Raw genomic sequence first — 18,006 nt, forward strand, 5'->3', positions numbered from 1 at the left:
ATAAATTATTTCTCCTTTTAGACCACTTTTTAAATAACTGTACAGTAAGTTTCATTTCTTTTGTAGTAATACTTATCACTTTTTTTTCCACTTAGGGCTTTCTGCCGTTTCTTGTTGAAAATGGCAACAAATGATGTTCTGAAGAGACTGGAGCAGAAGGGTGCAGAAGCAGATCAAATTATTGAATATCTTAAGCAGCAAGTTTCTCTTCTTAAGGAGAAAGCAAGTAAGTCATTTAAGATTTTTTTAAGGAAATCATGAATTCATATGCCGATAGCTAAAACTGCATCGCACAAAAAATGATTACTTAGTCATTACTTGAGTATAGCTTTAGATTTCTTTCTTTTTGTTTATTGGGCCATACCTGGCAGGGCTCAGGGGTTATTCCTGGCTTTGCACTCAGAAATTATTCCTTGCCAGGCTCAGGGACCATATGGAATGTGATGGATTGAACCCAGGTCAGTTGTGTGCAGTTCTGTGCCCTATGCACTGCTATCGCTAAGGTTACAGTTTTAGATTTATTAATATTTTGTTTATGGAAATATTCTGGGATTAGAATTGGTTTATAGTGACTATATAGAGAAAAGATACTGCTTAAGACTGCTGAAGGGGGAGTGATAGTACAGCGGTAGGGCATTTGCCTTGCACGCAGCTAACCCGAGACAGGCCTGGGTTCCATCCTCGGCATCCCATATGGTCCCCCAAGTCTGCCAGGAACAATTTCTGAGCACGGAGCCAGTAGTTAACCCTGTGTGCCACCGGGTATGGGTCCCCCCCATCCCCTCCCCCCAAAATGACTGCTGAAGGAAGATTAATCTTTAAATTAGTATAGTTATGAAAATTGGCTGATTCAGTTATGAACTCAAATCCGTTGAGTTTCTGCCAGTAAGATTTAGACTAATTGTGAGTACTCAAGTTGTGCTCCTCAGAGGGCCTTAATTCTAGGCTAACCAACATGGCTGTCAGTTCAATGAAGGCTCTAGGATGTAAATCTTGGCAAGGACCCTGCTGTCTTGGGGATTATCTAGGACTTCAGTCAATAGTACTGAGGGGACTTGGTGTTGCCTGGGATTGAACTAAGGTCAACTATGTAGAAGGCAAGGGCCTTAACCCCTACACTATCTTTCTTTTTCTTTCTTATTTTAGTTTTTTTGGGGGTCACACCCGGTAGCACTCGGGTTACTCCTGGCAGACTTGGGGGACCATATGGCAAACGCCTTACCTCCATGCTATCTCTCTGGCCCCCCTACACTATCTTTCACAAGGGCTATTTTGTTTTGTTTTGGGTGAGAGGGCATACCCAGTAATGCTCAGGACTTACTTTTGGTTTTGTGCTCAGGTATCATTCCAGGTGGTGTTCAGGGGACTTTATTAGAGCCAAGGATTGAACCAGATCAGCTGCATATTAGGCAAGCACTTTATTCCCTGCACTAACTCTTTGGTTTTATCTTTAAAGAACCCTTAATTTCTTTACATTGGTAAATTGGAGATACTATAATAATCAGTGCTTCTGTGATAAAATAAGTTATGAACTAATTTTTGTCCTTTTTAAAAAAAAAATATATATATATATATTGGGTTTTTGGATCACACTCAGCAGCGCTCAGGGGTTCCTCCTGGCTCTACACTCAGAAATCGCTCTTGGCAGGCTTGGGAGACCATATGGGATGGTGGGATTCGAACCACCGTCCTTCTGCATGCAAGGCAAATAAATGCCCTACCTCCATGCTATCTCTCCAGCCCTTCTAAAAATATTTTTATTGCATCACCATGAGATTCGCAGTTAAGTTGATGGTTGAGTTTCATTCCTACAGTATTCCAGCACTGGTGGTCACTTCCCACCGCCAATGCACTCAGTTTGCCACGGACACACCACCCCTCACCAGCTTCCCTCTCTGGCAGACACTGTTCATCGCTCTGCCTTTCCCTCTTTTTCCTGGATGACACTGTCGTTTGTAATATTTTTACTGAAAAGTTACCGTGCGTATTATTTACCTCTTTTTTATTTTGTTTTGTTTTCTTTTTTGTTTTTGGATCACACCCGGCAGCGCTCAGGGGTTACTCCTGGCTCCACGCTCAGAAATCGCCCCTGGCAGGCACAGGAGACCATATGGGATGCCGGGATTTGAACCACTGTCCTTCAGCATGGAAGGCAAACACCTTACCTCCATGCTATATCGCCAGCCCCCATTATTTACCTCTTTTTCAGAACCCAGTTCTTGTATACAGTAAGCATTTTCATCTGTCATTCGTAAATGGTCACTGTGTTCTAACTCCCTCTGCTCACCCCCTTTGTGGCAAACTTTCTACTGTGGACCTGGATCTTATTTTTATTTGTTTTTGGATATTCTCATACTGTATTCCTTTTTTTTTTTTTTTTTTGAGGAGAGGTTATACCTGGTGGCACTCAGGAGTTCCTCCTGACTATCAGTTCAAAAATTATTCCTGGCAGGCTGGGGGACCATATAGGATGCCAGGAATCAAACCTGGGTTGGCCGTGTGCAAGGCAAAGCCCTCCCTGCTGTTCTATTGCTCCAGCCCATTGTTGTGTGTTTTTTAATCCTGCATACGAATGTGGTCATTTTATGTCTGTCCCTCTGACTCATAATTTGTTTTCTTTTTGTTTTTAACTTTTTATTGAATTACCATGAGAGACAAAAGTTGTTGGTGTAGCTGAATTCAGTTATACATGCTTCTAACCTTTACTAGTATTCCCACCACTTGTTTCCCCAGTTTTTCTCCTGTTAGCTTGACCTTATAGCAGACACACTCTCTCCTCCCCTTTTTTTCTCTCCTTCCCTCCCTCACTCCCCACCTTCTGCCCCTTTTCTCTTTTTTTCTGCCTCTTTTTTTTCCCTTTTAGGTATCATAGTTTGCAATACTATTTTTTAATTAAAATATTTATTTAAGCATCATGATTACAAACATGTTTGTTCTTGGGTTTCAGTCATAAAAAAGTACACCTCCCCTTCAGTGTAACCATTTCCCCACCAATCCCCCCATAACCCTCTTCTCCCACCTCCCTGCCTGCCATTATGATAGTTGTTGGTGTAGTTACTTCTCTAGCTGCAGTCACCAATTTTTGTGTTAAATTTCATATCATGGGTTGGTCCTTTTAAACCTAATCTTCATTGTCTCTGGGTGTTATTACCAGACTATCTTTAATTTTTCTTAAATTCCACAGGTGAGTGAGACTATTCTGTGTGTGTGTGTGTCCCTTCAACTCATATTACTCAATAGTTTCTATGTCAACTCATGTATAGGAATATGTCATGACTTTATTTTTTCTGACAGGTGCATAATATTCCCAGACTATCTTTAATTTTTCTTAAATTCCACAGATGAGTGAGACTATTCTGTGTCTGTGGCTCTCCCTTCAGTTCATTTTACTCATAATAGTTTCTGTGTCAACTCATGTATAGGAAAATTTCATGACTTTATTTTTTCTGACAGGTGCATAATACTCCATTGTGTATATGTACCAGTTTTTTAGCCACTCTTTTGTTGGGCATTCCAGATTCTGGCTTTTGTAAATAGAGCTGCAATGAACATAGGCATGCAGAGGGCATTTTTGTATTGTTTTTGTGTTCCTAGGGTATATCCCTAGGAATGGTATAGTTGAATCATATGGGATTTCAATTTACAGTATTTTGAGGAATCTCCATATTGTTTTCCAGAAAGGCTGGACTAGACGGCATTCCCAACAGCAATGAAGGAGAATTCCTTTCTCCCTATAGCCCCGCCAGTACTGATTGTTCTTGTTCTTTGTGATGTATGCCAGTCTCAGTGGCGTGAGATGGTACCTCATTGTTGTTTTGATTTGCATCTCCCTGATGTTTACTAATGCCAAGCATTTTTTATATATCTTTTTGCCATTTGTATTTCTTTGAGGAAGTGTCTGTTTATTTCTTCTCTCCATTTTTTTTGATAGGATTAGATTTGTTTCCTTATTAAGTTCTGTCAATACCTTATATATCTTAGATGTTAGCCCCATATCTGATGGGTATTGGGTGATTAGATTCTCCCAATCTGTGGGTGGTCTTTGTATCTTAGTCACTATGTCCTTTGGGGTGCAGAAGCTTCTCAGTTTAATATTGTCTCACTTGTTTATCTTTGCTTCCACTTGTTTGGACAGTGTTGTTTCCTCCTTGAAGATGCCTTTAGTCTCCATGTCATGGAGTGTTTTGCCTCTTTTTCCCTCTGTGTAGCTTATGGTTTTAGGTCTGATATCAGGATCTTTAATCCATTGGGATCCGACCTTACTGCATGGTATTAAATGGAGGTCCGGGTTTGCTTTTTTACATGGCCAGTTGTCCTAGCACCACTTGTTGAAGAGGCTTTCCTTGCTCCATTTTGCATTTCTTTCCCCTTTATCAAAGATTAATTGATTTTATATCTGGGGAACATTCTCTGAATACTCAGGTCTATTTCATTGATTTGAGGGTCTGTCTTTATTCCAATACCATCTGTTTTAATGACTATTACTTTGTCATAGTATTTAAAGTTTGGGAAAGTGATTCCTTCCATCTTTTTCCTAAGGGTTGCTTTTGCTATTTGTGTGTGTTTATTGTTTCAAATAAATTTCAGGATTGTTTGATTCACTTCTATGAAGAATGTCATGCATAGAGTAATTGCATTAAATCTGTACAAAGCTTTGGGGGGGGTATTGCCATTTTAATGATGTTAATCTTCCCAATCCATATACTGTTAATGAAAGTGTAGCATGCATATCACTTTACTTCCTTTAAGCACCAATTTCTTGTCTAGACTGATCATTTGAAACTATTATTGTACTAATGATTTCTTCTCTGTACTAACTGCACTTTACTTCCAACCATTTCTGTTATCTTTGGGTATTATTCTCATACTATGTTTTATTTTTATCCTGTAGATGAGTTTGATCATTCTATGTCTGTCTCTTCCTATCTGACTGATTCTTGTCAGCATATATTCCCCATGAATATCCATTATAAGCAAGCTTCAGGACTTCAGTTTTCTAACAATTGTGTAGGAGTCCATGATTAAAATGTATTATTGTTTCCTTATCCATTCTTTTTTTTTTTTTTTTGCAATTGCTTGATTGTGGGATTGTTTATACTTGAGTGCGTGTTTGTGTGCCATTACTTTTTCCATTGCTCTGATGTTACTGCTTCTATTTACTTTCACTGTACAAATTGAAGATACCATAAAAAATGAACTTTTGCACAAAGTCTCTAATGAGCAACAGAGAGCATTTGAGAAACCAGCTTATTATATTCTTCTCTTCGACCAACAATATGAGATGTGGGAAATTGTCCCTCTAAGAATAAGGCCAAGTTTTGGATTGTATCCTGAGGAAAGTTCAGTTTTTTTAAACCAAGAACTCATTGTTCTTGGGCACTTGGGTTGTTTCTAGATTCTAGCTATTATGAGTAATACTGTGATAAATATATGAGTGTGATGACACTGAGATGGTTTCTTACCATCTTGACCAGCATTTCAACTTTGCTAATTAGTACATTAATGTAAGGGTCAGAGACAAGTACAGAGGGTAGGGTGCTTGCTTTGCACATGCTGGACTCAGTTTCAGTTTGTTGTAGCCTGACCACCACTGAAGTGATTACTGAGCACAGAGTCAGGAATATTCCTAGACTGTTCACTGCCAGGTATGGCCCATAAACAAAAAATAATCCACCAAGTACACTAAATTGTATGTTTATTTTTTCCTTTATTAATTAAAATATTTGGTGGTGTATCCTAGTATTTATTGTTACATTTTTACAATAAATATTTTTTAAAATCTTTTCCTATCTTGAGAGAAAGTATTTCTTAAAAATAACTAATTCTACATTTAGTTCCAAAATACATACATCTTATCTATAATTCTCTGCAATGCAGAGGAAAACTGAAAAGATGAACAGAGCTGTGTGACATGAGTCAGGTACTCAGTGACCCCAACATGCAGCTGGTATAATGACATTTGACAGCAGGCATGTGTCTTACCTTTGTGCTGATCAGATTCCAGTAGTTGTGTAAAGTCATGCTTTTATTTACCCAGAATGCATGCATCTCATGATTATGCTATCCCCAAACTTACAAATGATTCCTTAGGTAAGATTTTGAACAGAACCAGGGCCAGAGTGATAGATAGTACAGCACTTGTCTCACATAAGGCTGACGTGGGTTCCATCCTCAGCACCCCATATTGTCCCCCCCAGTACTGCCAAGAGTGAGAGCTCTGACAAGTGTAAGCTAAAAAAGATTTTGAATAGAACGTGGTATAGTTCATCTTGACTTATGTAGTTGATGCCTAGGAAATTTAGAATATGATAAAAACCATCTAAGAACACGGTATGTGAGATGGAGTAGTGGTACAGTGGCTGAGATACTTGTCTTGCACACAGCTGAGCCAACTTTGATTCCTGGCACTCATATCATCTTCTCAGACCCATCAGAAGTAAGCCCCTTAGCATTATGTGTGTTGCCCAGAAAGCAACAAATTAGAGTACTGTCTATTTATATAAAATAGGACTGAAGCTGAAATTATTAAAATTTCACCTGTACAGATAGATATACAGTTGGTGACTACATAGTCTATCAGATATCAGGCAGTAGTTATTCATTTTTCAGGAATATTTAGCATGTTGTATTACATATGGCATGCTTGTTTTTTTGGTCAATATATTTTCTGTGACAACCAGAAGTACCATAAACTTTGAAAGTATCCAAGAACATTTTCATTGAGAATCTTTTTTTTTTTTTATGTGTACGCTATTGCCTTAATGTACATATGTCACATAAATATCTTTAACACACATGCATACCTGGAGCTAAGCTTTGATATTATTTGACTCATTGATTTATCCACTCAATTTGTGAAACATTAAGAGGAAAAGAAGATTCAGCTTCTCTTAGAAGTTAATGATTAGAAAAATGGAAATGGGAATACTTTTATGAGATTTCTGACTTTATCCTTGTGTTTCTTCATTTGTGTGCCAGTAATACTTTGAGCCTAGCTCTCAAATTGTCCACGATAACTGTAATGATGAAAGGGGAGGATTTGATTTTAGTAAGCATGATTTTTTGTTGTTGTTAATTTGATTTTGGGGTTTTTTTTTGGGGGGGGGGTGCACACCCTGTGTTACTTGGGTTACTCCTCACTCTGCATTCAGGAATGACTCCTGGCAGTGCACAGGGGAGTATCTAGGATTCCAGGATTGAACTCTGGTCAGCCGCATGCAAGGCATACACCTTACCCTTTCTACTGTCATTCTGGCCCTTAATTTTAGTAAGATGTCTATGATGTTATTAAAAAGACTCATAAAACTTTTTTAGTTATACTATTATTTCACTATTTTCTCCCCTTTTTTCTCTTAACTACCAAGTTTTCTTAATACATTAAAATTTATCTAAAGGATCTGGCCAAACATATCCTGTATAGTTTACCCTGGTTACCTATAAGGAACATTTTAAGGAATAGTAATATTTTAAGTGTATTGTCTTGATTCTAGTTTTACAAGCAACTTTGAGAGAAGAGAAGAAACTTCGAGTTGAAAATGCCAAATTGAAGAAAGAAATTGAAGATTTGAAACAGGAGCTAATTCAGGCAGAAATTCAGAATGGAGGTGATTATATCTAGAAATGAGTTTTCTTGAAGTTACAATATTCTGTCCCATATTATTAGCTATTATACTTGATTTTTCATCTTTTTTTTTTCTTTTTTTTTGGTTTTTGGGCCACACCCGGTAACGCTCAGGGGTTACTCCTGGCTATGCGCTCAGAAGTTGCTCCTGGCTTGGGGGACCATATAGGACACTGGGGGATCAAACCGCGGTCCGTCCAAGGCTAGCGCAGGCAAGGCAGGCACCTTACCTTTAGCGCCACCGCCCGGCCCCGATTTTTCATCTTATCTTCACAGAAGTTCTGCACTCATTCTCCTTTACACAGTTGAAAAGGTGTAAATACAGAAAAGAGTCTTGACTGAATCACCCCTGGTATGGTGGTTTGAAATTCTCAGCTTTTGATCCCTTATTCCTTTTGATCATCACAGATTCCCCAATGAAATTACTGTAAAGTCGTTAATGTTCAGTTAACGTTTATTTAAGTTTATTATACTTGATGTTTCATATGCATTATGTATTTTGTTAGCTTTTTCAAAATCATGTTTGTCATCTATTTGAAAAAATTATTATTACTTTCATAAACTTTTAATTATGGAATTTTCTAAATTATTATAAAATAACAATGGCAATAGTGTACCTGTAATTGCAGCATACCACATGGGAATGTTTTTGATTATTATATAAAATTTGGTGAGTTAAAGTGACTCAAGTATAGGAAAGGCCTCTGTTTCTAGTACTTTTATCAGTGAATAAAATTTTGATTGCTTACAGTAATTACAGTAATCTAAGTCTGACCTAAGGTAAAAAAGTAAGGAAATATCATTATTAAATTGAAACTAAACTGGAGAAAATGTTGTCAATGAAATATTTAAGACTTAATTAGTATTTATAAATATCAGATATAGAATCATACAGAATTGAACAAGCAGTTCAAATATTAACACTATAAAATTGCTTTCCAATTGCATTTAGTCACAATTCTTGAATATTGTCATTTAGACATTAAAATCTTCAACTCTGATCCTATTGATGTAAGGCTAATATAAGCTGATGGTTTGAATGAATGTATTAAACTTTGACAGACATGTAGATCTTCCTGTTACTAAGAAAAAGCAGTAGTCTCCAGCAAACTTAAAAACATACTTTGGGATGAAGGGGTTGCTCAGCAGTAGGGCGTTTGGCTTGCATGTGGCTGACTCAGGGAGGGACCTGGTTCCGGTTCGATAACCGGCATCCCATATGGTCCTCCAGCCTGCCAGAGGCAGTTCCTGAGTGCAGAGCCAGGAGTAACCCCTGCACAACACTGGTTTGGGCACAAATCAATAAAGTTTGAGAAACACATGCCTCAGCAAAGTAGTCTGAGTATTGGAAAAAATCTAAGCCAAAATTAAATCTAATCTAAATTCAAGATCTTTCTACAAAGTTCTGTTTTTTTCCACGGCCAGTGATCATCAACCTTTTTATACTTGCAGATAGGCAAAGACCTGCTTGTTAACTACTGCATGTTGACACTGTAACAGGCCATTGATTTTTTTTATGGGGGGAGTGGGTTTAGGAGAGACTTTTACTTGGTACTCAGGGACCCGGGGCCATTCCTGGCAATAATTGGCCGGCCAAATGGGTCGGCAGTTCAGTGCCAAGGTCCAGTGAAACAGTGCATCTTGAGCCTGCAGTGCTGGGAGAGCCCATTGCTATACCTGATGATATTCATGTGGTGGTAGGGAGCCTATTTCTTCTATCTCCTTGCTGCCAGAGCAATAATTTTCCACTTTTTTCTCCTTTTCTTCTTGTTCCTTTATGTAGAATTATGGGAAATTAATGCTATCTCTCCATTAATTCTGATAGACAAATGACTCCTGTTTTGAAATAACTAAAAGTATCTTCCCAGTCAATATTAAGGAAAGTCTTAGTAAATAAACATACCCAAAATCATGAGAATATGGTCTATGTAGACAGACTGCTTGAGTATAAATTCTTCTCTTACTCTACAACTCTCTGTGTGGTGAGGTAATCTTTTCAGTTCATCTATAAATAGGAATATGGAACTTACTGCTTAGGGGATTTATTCATATATAGCATTTTCAACAGTATGTAAACAGCATGTCCATCATGATTATTAGCTGTTGCTTTCAATAAATGGTAACCCTGTATTCTTCAGTTGTGATTATTCTTAATTTTTGGTAGCTTTTTTATAATCTAGTAGGACTTATCAAACTGAATTTTTGTTTTGAAAAATTTAAGTTTATGGTAAATCTGTTTTGAAAAAATTATGTTTGCGTCTGATTTAATGAAAATGTCATTGTCTCTTTTTCTGTTAGTGAAACAAATACAGTTTCCATCTGGTGCTCCATTACAAGCTAATGGTACTGTTTCTGAAAAAATGATTCAGTCTGTGTCAGTGACAACTATGTCACCTGTTCCTAAAGAACAGAAAAAGGTAGTGGGGAGAGGAGAAGAAAAGAAGATGAAAGAGAAATCTGAAAAGAAAGGTATTTTTTAATTTGAAAGCTTACATGACTTTTGCCTAGCTTATCATATAATAATGTTCTGTTTCTGTTGTAAAAGTGGTATTTAAGCAAAAGTTCAAATTACAATGAAAAGATTAAAAGTATATGAATTAGGGGCCGGCGTGGTGGTGCTAGACGTAACGTGTCTGCCTTGCCAGTGCTAGCCTAGGACGGACCGCAGTTCGATTCCCTGGCATCCCATATGGTCCCCCAAGCCAGGAGCGACTTCTGAGCACATAGCCAGGAGTAACCCCTGAGCGTCACCGGGTATGGCCCAAAAACCAAAAAAAAAAAAAAAAAAAAAAAAAAGTGCATGGATTAATAGAAGGTAAAAAAATAGGATGTTTTAGGGAAGGGCTGATGTTTGTAGAGTATGATTCTGTTGCTATGTTAAAATTTGTGGGCCCTAATATTGTGAGCAAGACAATGCATCTATTCATAAGTGACTAGATGGGCTGAATTTAAATAGAATTTAAATGTAGAAAAGGTGGTGGATTGGATTTGGCCCAGAAGACATGCATGATCACTTCTATTTTGTCTCTAATTAGAAATCTAGATAGTTATTCAATAGACCAATAAAGTAAAGGTCAAGATGTTTGACTAGACTAATTCTTTGCTTTGTTATTACTTAAATGAAGGAGGATAAAACATTCTTAATCTAATGACTGTCAATACTCTGATACTTTTTAGTGGTGTATTTTAACTTGAGACTTCTTTATTTTTCCATTTATAAATATCTTTAGGGGAGAAAAAGGAGAAAAAACAGCAACCAGTACTGGGAAACACTGACTCTAAACCAATCGATGTTTCCCGTTTGGATCTTCGAATTGGTTGTATCGTCACTGCCAAGAAGCATCCTGATGCAGATTCTTTGTATGTAGAAGAAGTAGATGTTGGAGAAAACGCCCTAAGGACAGTTGTCAGTGGTCTGGTGAATCATGTTCCTCTTGAGCAGGTAATCTGGACAATTGAAGTTACTTTGCCTTATACACAAACAACACTTTACTTTCTTCTGACCTTACATGGAACCGATAATGGTTAGGTTAAATATAATGTGAATTCTACCATAAAAGTGATCTAAGAAGTTAGCTTCATATGAAGCTTTAGAGAAAAGAAACAACAGACAATGAGCAAGCTCAAATGAAAAAACTTCTCACCGGGACTTGATGTAGTTTCTCTTCTCATAAGTTAGAGTTTCTTCTAGACACTGTCACTTACATCTATAAACAAAGCTTTCTATATAACCATCTGTATCTAGCTTATCTGACAGTACTAGGAAGCATTCTCTAAAGCCCGAAACACTCAGCTTCTTACTTTGCATTCAGGCTTTTAAAGTTGCTTTCTTTTCTTTTCTTTTTTTTTTTTTGACTTTTAATTAAATTAAATTATTGTTTTGGTCACCTGGTGAGTTTGTATGTTTTTCTCAGGTAAAGGTCATTAACTATGATCTGTTCCATAAAAGACTGCATCTGGGGCCGGGAAGGTGGCGCTAGAGGTAAGGTGTCTGCCTTACAAGGGCTAGCCAAGGAACAACCGCGGTTCGATCCCCCGGCGTCCCATATGCTCCCCCCAAGCCAGGGGCGATTTCTGAGCACATAGCCAGGAGTAACCCCTGAGCGTCAAACGGGTGTGGCCCAAAAACCAAAAAAAAAAATAAAAAAGACTGCATCTTAGACAAATTTGCTAAAAAAATTTTTCTTTCTTTTTTTCTTTCTTTTTTTTCTTTTCAGTCTCCATAGAGACTGTCAAAAATTGCCAATGCCGACTATATTTCAAGTCGTCATGGCGGGGTATTGGGAAAAGTTTTCAATTAGCAATAATCGCGCCTTGGATAAACCTCATTGGCAACGATACTGCCACTGCGCAAAGCTTGCTAAAATTTTTTAAGGTTCTGATATATATGGCATTTTCAAGTTGCTTGGAAAGTTTTTCTCAGTAAGAGCTCCAAAAAGGAGACCAGTTTCTTTAAGCATATGATTTTGGGATAAAATGGAAGATAAATTTGCACATTTATAAAATCATCTTTTATATAGATGGACCTTGTCATTATTTTTCCCCTACAGTGCTAATTCTCTGGAATGTTATTTTTAACCTATTGAAATAACTTTAGTAACTGTTTTTTTTGTGGGGGGGGATTAGGCACACCAACTTTTGTTGATTAAATTCTTTTCAATTCTGTAACAAATTATAGAAGTATCCCACAGTGTTAATACATAATGCTTGAAATGTTAAATAATTGTGTAATGAATCTCATTTACTATTGAAAGTAACCAAATACATATGAAAAAAATTATTGTACTTCTATTAATGTATTTAAATTTTTTTTCAATTTGTTCTAGCTTAATGTGATTACTGTAGTGTTAATGTGAACTTTTTTTAGTGCTAGTGCTAAGTACTTGTTATGCCTGTTTTGATTAATCTTGTGATTTTTTTAATTGAATATTATTTTGTGAGGAAACGGCAAAATTTATATATATATTATACTATTGCTAGTTTATGGAACTGAAATTCAGGCTCATTTTTCTGGTCATTCTTAATGATTCACTTATTCTATTCAGTGAATATTTACAACATTTTATCTCAACTCTTTCAACTCTAATGCATTGCTAGTTCTTGGAATTATTTTTCTTATTTGTTATTGCTTCATAACAATAATAAAAAGTTTAGAATACATAGCAACAGAGATAAAATTAGCATATTAGAGGTACCTTAGTGTGTTCTTGATAATGTTTATTTTTTTATATCCCTATCTTCAATCTCTAATTTATGTTTCACAGATGCAAAATCGGATGGTGGTTTTACTTTGTAACCTAAAACCAGCAAAAATGAGGGGAGTCCTATCTCAAGCAATGGTGATGTGTGCTAGTTCACCAGAGAAGGTTGAAATCTTGGCACCTCCCAAAGGCTCTGTCCCTGGAGACAGAATTACTTTTGATGCTTTTCCTGGTAAGTATTTATTAATCAGTATTTAAATTAGCTTATTATCAAAGCACTGCTTATAAAATGAGTTTAGAATTAGTTCCATGCATGGCACATTGAGCAAAACCGGTGTCTCCTCTCCACAAATGCACCAATTATATGAAGCTACCAGAGTGATTTGTCTCAAGTTAATCAGATATTATTACCTTCATAATAGAAGTATGTGATATGCTGAAGAACAAAGGAATTGCTGCAAATTCATTTACGCTGTAGATTATTAGAATGTAGCCTAGAAAAATAGAGAAAAGTTTCTGATAAGTCTAATGATACCCACATATGCTTTTACTTTAGGATTTAGAAAAATCCTTTTAAGTAAAAACTTTTCAGTAATCTAAAAGAAAAACTTCCTTTTATGTTGCTGATTTTCTCTGATAAAATTGTTCAGAGACATGAAGATTCGTGATGTGTCAAAGTTTTAAATGTCTTTGAAGTATAAGGAAAAGGATTATTGACATATGGAGGACAAATATCTCTTTCAGATATAATGAAAAAGAGAAACTCATTAACTAGAATAATAGTAAAAGCCAGAATAAATTAGAGAAACAAATAAAGTTGGGTTTGGAATGTTTATTTTTTTTTTTTTGGAATGTTTATTTTTTAATTTTTTATTTAATATTTATTTTATTGATAACTTTTATATGTTTCACATATAATTATATATTATATTTTTTTATAATTATTTAAAACTTTTAATGTTTGTAGACACCTGGGTTTTAATAGACTAGGAAAGCTGATCTGACTTTATACTTTTTGTTTCATTTTGTTTTGGTGCTACACTTCACCAGTGTTCAGGGGATTATAGTTCCAGGGATCAAACCTAGACTTCCTGTATGCAAAGTATGTGTACTTGCCATTGAGCTGTCTCCCTGGCTCTAGACATTAACTATTGAAAATCAATAGATGAGGAGTTTTAGTAGTGGAATAATAACATAGAAAATATGGGTGAAAACATAGGTTAATTTAACTGAATCTTAGCTTCCCATACCTAATCAGAAGTACTCTAACAAATTGTCCAGGGGTGTAGTACAGTGGTAGAATGCATGCACTGCATTTGTGAAATCTTGAGTTTGATCTCAGTGCCACAAAAATAGGGCTGGGAGATAGTTCAAAGGGCTAAGCCCTTTTTCTTAAAGCACTGGAATCTGTACTTTTCATGTAGGGGCCCAGGTTCAAGACTGCCAAACATGACCAGGAGTGACCCAATCAACGAGACAGAAGTAATCCCCTAAGTACTACCATGTGTGACCCTGGAAACAATAATAAAGCAAAAACATGGACAAAACTTCATAGGGGTATTTTTTTTCCTTCTCATATATCTCTATTTTAATTGCTAGTATACATCTTGAACCTTGGTAGATTAGAAACTAATGGTTTTGGAAAACCACAGATCCTGACTAATTTCTCAGATTAATAAGACGGACTTTTAAGTTCAAGGAACATATATATAATTACCATTCCGGTGTTATAATACCAAAAATTCCCACTGCATCTCACACTTTGTGGGTAACTCATGTATATTTGATAAAATTGGAATTCTTACTAAACTGGAATATAAAGATAAAACCTTTTCCCTTAAGTTATATATATATAGTATATATATATAAGTTATATATATATAGTATATATATATAAGTTATATATATAGTATATATATATAAGTTATATATATATATATAAGTTTTATATATATATATATATATATATATATATAGTGTCCAAAGAATAAATAAATCTTGATTTATTTTTCCATGTGAATACCTGCCTTTTTAATTTAAAATACCTGAGTTAGTACTTTTTTTTTTTAGTTTCTAATTAACTTTTATAGTTATGTTCATAATAGGAAGAAATTCAATTAACCCATAGTTTTAATAGATTTGGAAATAGAACTCATAAAACTTGGTTGTTTGGTTAAGGCTCTGAAGAACTAGTAGAAGCGTTGAGCAGCAAGTATGCTGAGCCTTTAATGCTTGCCTCTAATTGATTGTTGCTTGCTGCGAATTGATATGGAATTATTAATGAATGCCAATAGGTATTTTGCTTCTCTGATAGCTTTCATTTTTTAAATTTTACTATAAGTAAATACTTCACTGGAATTAGTTATTAATCTGGATGAAGCTGTTGAGTGAATTGAAATTACTTAGTGACTTTATTCACTTGGTGACTTGGCATTAGAGACACTTAAGAAACCAGTATGAACCCTGTACTCGAACCTCTTAACTCAGTTTGGCTACTTACACAGTTGTGTTAACGTTGTTTCATCTTCTGATTATTTTAAGTTCATGCTTTTGCACATGAATACAAAAATCTTTGAAAAGTGAAATAAAAGAAAAATAACTTTAAAATGACTTTAAAAAGAGGCTGGGCTGGTGCTGCAGTGGTAGGACGTTTGTCTTGTACCCCGCTGATCTAGGACAGACCACATTAAATTCCCTGGCATCTCATATGGAGCCAGGAGCAATTTCTGAGCACATAGCCAGGAGTAATCCTAGGTGTGACCCCAAAACAATAAACAAATAAACAAACAAGAACTACTTTAAAAATAGGGCCAGAGAGATAGCACAATGGTAGGGCGTTTGCATGCTGTCAACCCAGGACAGAAGGTGGTTTGGCATCCCATATGGTCTTCCGAGCATGCCAGGGGCAATTTCTGAATGCAAAGCCAGGAGTAACCCCTGAGGGCTGCTGGGTGTGACCCAAAAATAAAACAAACAAACAAAAAAAGACTTTAAAAATAACTTTAAAATGAACTATACTTTTCGACTAAGAAGTGGTTTCAAACAAAAATTAACCTGAAAATAGGTTCTAATTCCCTATGCTACTTAGTCTTTTAGTTTCATTTCATATACTAACATAGTTAATCATTCTGACCACTCCATCATCTCTGAAACCTTGCATATCACAGGAGAATTCTTAGAATCTAAGAATACTTAGTTTGTTTTAGTTTCTTGCTAGTTTGTAGTTCTAAAGAGCCTAATAAATTAGAACAAAAATCACCTGGCCAAACAATTTATTTATTCAGGTTTATTATTCTGTATATGTGTGAGTAGGAAATAATAGTTCAGATAATATGAGATACTAAAATATGGAATGCAATTCATTTCAGTAATGGTTAAAGATCTTTTATAATTAATTTCAAGAAATTTTAACTTCGAATCACTTTAGTATATAAGCTACAGAGCTAGATGGTTGGTTCAAAGGTTAAGGTGCTTGCCTTGAGTGCGGCCAATTCTGTTTCAGACCCCAGTACCACAGTGCCAGGGCAGCCCTGGAGTGTGTGCCCCCAACCTCCCTCAAAGCTTGAGGACCAGGAAGGCAGCACCACATCTCAGTCTTCGCATAGAATCACCTAGCGGAGAATGACCAGAATAGACCTGTGTTTCCTGAGCTCCACCTGCAAAAGGAAATAAACAGAACTCTTCTAGCCCTACTGAATGTAGCCCTATTTTTGCTACATTCTTTTTATTACCTATAGGAAAGTTGTTTTATATTTGAAGATCAGGAACTACTTTATTTTTCTTGTTTTATTTTGTTTGTTATTGTTGTGTTGTTGTTTTTGCTTTTTGGGCCACACCCGGTGACGCGCTCAAGAGTTGCTCCTGGCTTGGGGGATCATCTAGGATGCCCCTCTGTTCGTCCTAGGTTAGAGAGTGCAAGGCAAACACCCTACCACTTGCGCCATCGCTCTGGCCCCTCTTGTTATTTATTAACTAATTTTTTATTACAAATTTTGATTAGCCCTTGATTATTTTTTATTTGAAAATAAACTTTTTATTTAAAAAATAAAATGTTTTATTTTTTTATGCCATGGAGGATTGCTTGACATATTGGTTGTATGTAACCTTGATTAATTATAATGAGAATGCATTTGTAGCATTCACTGTTTGCATACATAAAACTGTTACCTATCAAATTATGCTTCTGTTTCTGATTTATTTTCTCTACTGTGTATGTAGTAAAAAATTTATTTTCTCAACTATGACAGGAGTATAAGTTAATATTTTGGGGACCTCCCACGGGAAAATAATATCTTAACGTTCATTAGGAAATCTTAAGTTATTTTGTTTTATTTTAACGTTAAGATTATAAATTATTAAAGCCAGAGCGATACCACTGAGCATTTGTTTACCTTGCACTCGGTTGACCCAGGTTCTATCCCTGGCATCCCAGATGGTCCCCCAAGCTAGCCAAGCGTGATTTTTGAGTGCAGAGCGAGAAGTAACCCCTGAGTGCCGCCAGGTGTGGCCCAAAACCAAACCAAACAAAAAGATTATAAATTATTGACACTAAATAAAATACAGTAAATTTTAAATTTTTCGTCTAGTATAAAGACCAGGATGTATTACCAAAACAAGTCACTAGAAGTCTCTAGATAATTCATACTTTTATTTTGACTATGAATTTTTTACCCCAACAGGAGAACCTGAAAAGGAGCTGAATCCAAAGAAGAAGATTTGGGAGCAGATCCAGCCTGATCTCTACACGAACGGAGAGTGTGTGGCTACTTACAAGGGGGCTCCCTTCGAAGTGAAAGGGAAGGGAGTGTGTAGAGCGCAGACAATGGCCAACAGTGGCATAAAATAAAGGCTTCGGTTGCTCAAATAATAAAAAGAAATGTCTTTGGCTCCTGTTAACCTGAACTATAACTGGCTCGTTTTGTGTTATTTCTCATCTAGACTTGACTGTTACCGAGTATATATTATTTTCTATTGATTAGATAAACCCTACATTCTCACCTGTGATACCTTTGTCATACAGGTAGGAAAGTGCCTGCTATTGAGTAGCTTATTTTTAGCAAGGGTACAGATTAGTGGGTTGATTATTTTTCATTTTTATTTTGAGATAATTAGAACTAGTTTGATATTTTGTTGTTAACATTTAGATAAAGTGAGTGCGTGAAATTTAAAACCTTTGATTTTTTT

At 36.1% G+C, this 18,006-nt stretch overlaps 1 protein-coding gene and 1 non-coding gene across 2 annotated transcripts; one reads left to right on the forward strand and one right to left on the reverse strand.

Moving 5' to 3' along the window:
* The first annotated feature begins 99 nt into the window (after nt 1–99).
* On the forward strand, nt 100–17,724 carry AIMP1 (aminoacyl tRNA synthetase complex interacting multifunctional protein 1). Its single transcript, XM_049786942.1, has 6 exons — nt 100–226; nt 7,491–7,604; nt 9,920–10,090; nt 10,852–11,063; nt 12,886–13,054; nt 17,502–17,724. Exons 1-6 carry the CDS (start codon nt 121–123, stop codon nt 17,666–17,668), a joined length of 939 nt encoding a protein of 312 aa, XP_049642899.1. The 5' UTR covers nt 100–120; the 3' UTR covers nt 17,669–17,724.
* Nucleotides 11,839–11,979, reverse strand: LOC126028942 (U4 spliceosomal RNA). The gene has a single exon (XR_007502612.1). It is a non-coding gene; the product is annotated as a U4 spliceosomal RNA (small nuclear RNA).
* Nucleotides 17,725–18,006: the final 282 nt, after the last annotated feature.

Source organism: Suncus etruscus, chromosome 14, assembly GCF_024139225.1.
Source record: "Suncus etruscus isolate mSunEtr1 chromosome 14, mSunEtr1.pri.cur, whole genome shotgun sequence".
Classification (NCBI taxonomy): domain Eukaryota; kingdom Metazoa; phylum Chordata; class Mammalia; order Eulipotyphla; family Soricidae; genus Suncus; species Suncus etruscus.